The sequence below is a fragment of the Lactuca sativa genome, chromosome 1 (genome assembly GCF_002870075.4).
Source record: "Lactuca sativa cultivar Salinas chromosome 1, Lsat_Salinas_v11, whole genome shotgun sequence".
Lineage (NCBI taxonomy): Eukaryota > Viridiplantae > Streptophyta > Magnoliopsida > Asterales > Asteraceae > Lactuca > Lactuca sativa.
The window spans coordinates 40,951,241-40,954,839 of NC_056623.2; the positions used below are offsets into that span (position 1 = coordinate 40,951,241).

General features: G+C 33.2%; 1 protein-coding gene across 1 annotated transcript; it reads left to right on the forward strand.

Annotated features, from left to right (window-relative positions):
• The first annotated feature begins 477 nt into the window (after nt 1-477).
• On the forward strand, nt 478-2,119 carry LOC111909659 (palmitoyl-monogalactosyldiacylglycerol delta-7 desaturase, chloroplastic). The gene is made up of 5 exons (XM_023905438.2): nt 478-881; nt 975-1,115; nt 1,198-1,338; nt 1,441-1,547; nt 1,627-2,119. The coding sequence occupies exons 1-5, from the start codon at nt 546-548 to the stop codon at nt 1,838-1,840; spliced, it is 939 nt and encodes a 312-aa protein (XP_023761206.1). The 5' UTR covers nt 478-545; the 3' UTR covers nt 1,841-2,119.
• Nucleotides 2,120-3,599: the final 1,480 nt, after the last annotated feature.

Consider the following 3,599-nt stretch of genomic DNA (forward strand, 5'->3'; position numbering starts at 1 on the left):
TAAAAGTTTATATTATGTGCAATAAGCTTACGGTTTTATTGTTTTAAGCTTTATTATATCATATTGACTTATTAAAATTTTACTACTTTAAAGAGTTGTAATCTATGTAGATAGTCAATTTGTTGGGAACTAAATTAATATTCTTAAGTGCTTTATTGAGCCATAACTACATCTAAAGTCAATACTATCTACTCTGAAATACATCAGTCATTTTATGTGACTTAATATTTATTAAAAAATTAGAATCTTGATAACCAGCTAATTAAAAATACAAATAGTTTTGTAATACGTGGTTTTTAGATTAATATTTTGTGTTGCTGCAATTATAATAAAAATTAATTCGGTTTTCTGGAAACAGAAGCAATTAAAGTCTCCCATCAACTAATCTAAGACAAACTAGACTTCATTACATGCATCTCAACAACCTCGCCATAACCCCCATGAAGTCTTGAACCATTGTTTCCTTATAAATACCAAGCACTTCATGCATAAATCAGTCAAAAATCCTACGCCCATTTTGATCAGCCTTCACTTATAAGAAAAATATGGTCTCATTTCCCACTGGTGTGAAAGAGCCGGAATACGGTAAAATACTGCTTTCAGATGTAGTGGTTACAAGGAAGAGAAACCTCTTCTGGGGACGTAAATGGAGGACCCTCGATGTTAAAATGGCTGTTGGAATCTTATCAATTCACATACTTGCGCTGTTTGCCCCATTTACATTCACTTGGCATGCTTTTTGGACTGCATTTTTGATGTATGTGTTGTGTGGGATTTTTGGTGTAACTCTCTCGTATCATCGTAATCTAGCACACCATAGTTTCAAGCTGCCTAAGTGGCTTGAATACATCTTTGCTTATTTTGGAGTCCTATCTTTCCAGGTTTGTTTTTTTCTCATTCTTAAGTCTTCACACATGCACTCTTTAGTTATTCACACCCTTAAAGGTAGATATATATGTTGTTTATGTATATAGAGGGATCCCATATTTTGGGTGAGCATTCATAGATATCACCATCAATACGTTGAATCCGAGAAAGATCCACACTCTCCCACCTTTGGGTTTTGGTTTAGTCATATGGGTTGGCTATTTGACAGCGGCTACATAATTGAAAAGGTACTTATTTTGTATGCTTATATTGGTAAAAGAAAGTTTTTTGGCTAATTTTTCTTTTTTGTGTGGGTGATATATTTTGCAGTATCAAGAACGTAAAAATGTAGAAGATTTAAAGAGTCAGGTGTATTATAAGTTCATTCAACGAACTTATGTACTGCATATATCCACATATGCGGCCCTTGTTTATGCTTTGGGGGGATTTACCTATCTTGTTTGGCTTGTGGTAAAACTTTGCTCAGATATTTTTCTTCAAATACATAAAAAATGAAAAATACAAGTTATTGTGTTAAGGTTCAATGTTATTGAATCATGATCATAAATGTAGGGTGTTGTACCAACGTGGGGTTATCACGTGACATTTCTAGTGAACTCGGCTTGTCACATATGGGGAAATCAAACTTGGGACACTGGTGATCTTTCAAAGAATAATTGGTACACACAACTTAAACATCAAAATGATTACAACTCAGTAATAATGTTTAATATTTAATATGAACAAATATATATATAGGTGGGTGGCATTGGTTACTTTTGGAGAAGGATGGCATAACAATCATCATGCATTTGAATATTCAGCTCGACATGGGTTAGAATGGTGGCAAATTGATTTCTGTTGGTATATGATAAGGTTTCTTGAAGCATTAGGATTGGCAACCAATGTTAAACTGCCGAGTGAAGCTCACAAACTAAAGAAATCGTTTGCTTCTGTTAAGAAGTTCAAGTGATTCAATCCTTTTTCACGTTTGTTTCCCTTTGAATCATAAGCATCTAATGCTTTTACATCTCAATAGATATATACTCCTATATACTAGTTGTTAAATATTTCTCATTAAATAACGATATCTACATGGATATTATATTAATAGTGATTTTGCTTGTGATTTTATTTGCTCATGGATAAGAATTTCGAATCCCAAAGCTCTATATTTGGTATTTTTCATAATGGGTGTATTTATTGTACAATTTATGGTTATCATTCTATCAATTGTTGTAGTTTTATTAAAGATCCTCTTCAAATACATGCATCATGATTTTTTACTCTATGTTAGTTGTAAAACACAAGCATATTAATATTGTGTGTTTTGTTTTACACTGCTATAAAATAGTTAGTTAGACCCCTCACATACAACGCATTAATGAAAGAAATCGGGTCCAGTTTATTAATTTCAAGACTGTTTGAGGAAAGAAATCGGGTCCAGTTTATTAATTTCAAGGCTGTTTGATAGCCTCTTAATGGCTCTGAATCTGAATGTTTCAGCCGAGCGTTTGGTTTGGAAAATAGACTCGTTTGGTTTTGCATCTGGATAAAACATTTGCCTCTGAAAAGGCACTTATTCGTTACAGATCTATCGCTGAATGGGAAAATTAATAGACTCACTTGCTGAAGCCCTTCTCCAACGGTGCTTCTTCCTTGGCCTTCAGTAATCCCTTCAATCGGCCACTCCCATTGGCGCCTCCACCGTTGCCCCCGGCAGAGCCACCGGCGCTTCATCGATGCCATTCACCCTCGACTCCCTTCAATTTTAACCATCCCTCCGACGAGAACACCCACTGGTATGTGTTTGTCCTCACCATCGACGCCATCACAAAAGACCAAATTCATTATCATGGAGTTCTTCATTTTTGCAATCGAAACTATCTCTCAGTTCAGTCTCATCAAATTCTTGTGGTTTCATGGATTATGGCACCATTTGTGTTCAATCCTTCTGGTTCAAACGGTGGAAATTATTATGGTTTTACGGTTTTTCTTTTTCTTCTTCCGGTATGGAATGGTCTACAATGGTTTTCTAAGTTGAATTGTGTGCTTGAAATCGGTTTGGTTCCGAAATCAAATTGTTTCCTTGAAATCGATTTATGCAACTTCCAGGGTTTATGTAAGTGAATGGCAATGTGGTGTTGTTCAAATTTTAGTAGTTTTTTCACTCATTCAAAAGGGTCTTTCATCTATTCCTCATTGGAGTTTCTGTTTCATTAAGGATAATTGAAGATATAATTATGCATCTGGATTAAAGCAAGGAGCTTATGTCAAAATGAAAAAGTTCAGCAGTAACCTTCAAATAGCTCATAACACCATGAATTACTTTGTTATCTCTCAAATCTATACAGATTTATAAGTTATATACATGGTGTGTTACAAGGGTATTTTTGTCTTTGTAAAATATTAATATGATAGTTGTAGGTCTTTATTCATTTAGCATATATATATATATATATATATATATATATATATATATATATATATATATATATATATATATATATATATATATATATATATATATATATATATATATATATTCATCTATTCCTCATTGGAGTTTCTGTTTCATTAAGGATAATTGAAGATATAATTATGCATCTGGATTAAAGCAAGGAGCTTATGTCAAAATGAAAAAGTTCAGCAGTAACCTTCAAATAGCTCATAACACCATGAATTACTTTGTTATCTCTCAAATCTATACAGATTTATAAGTTATATACATG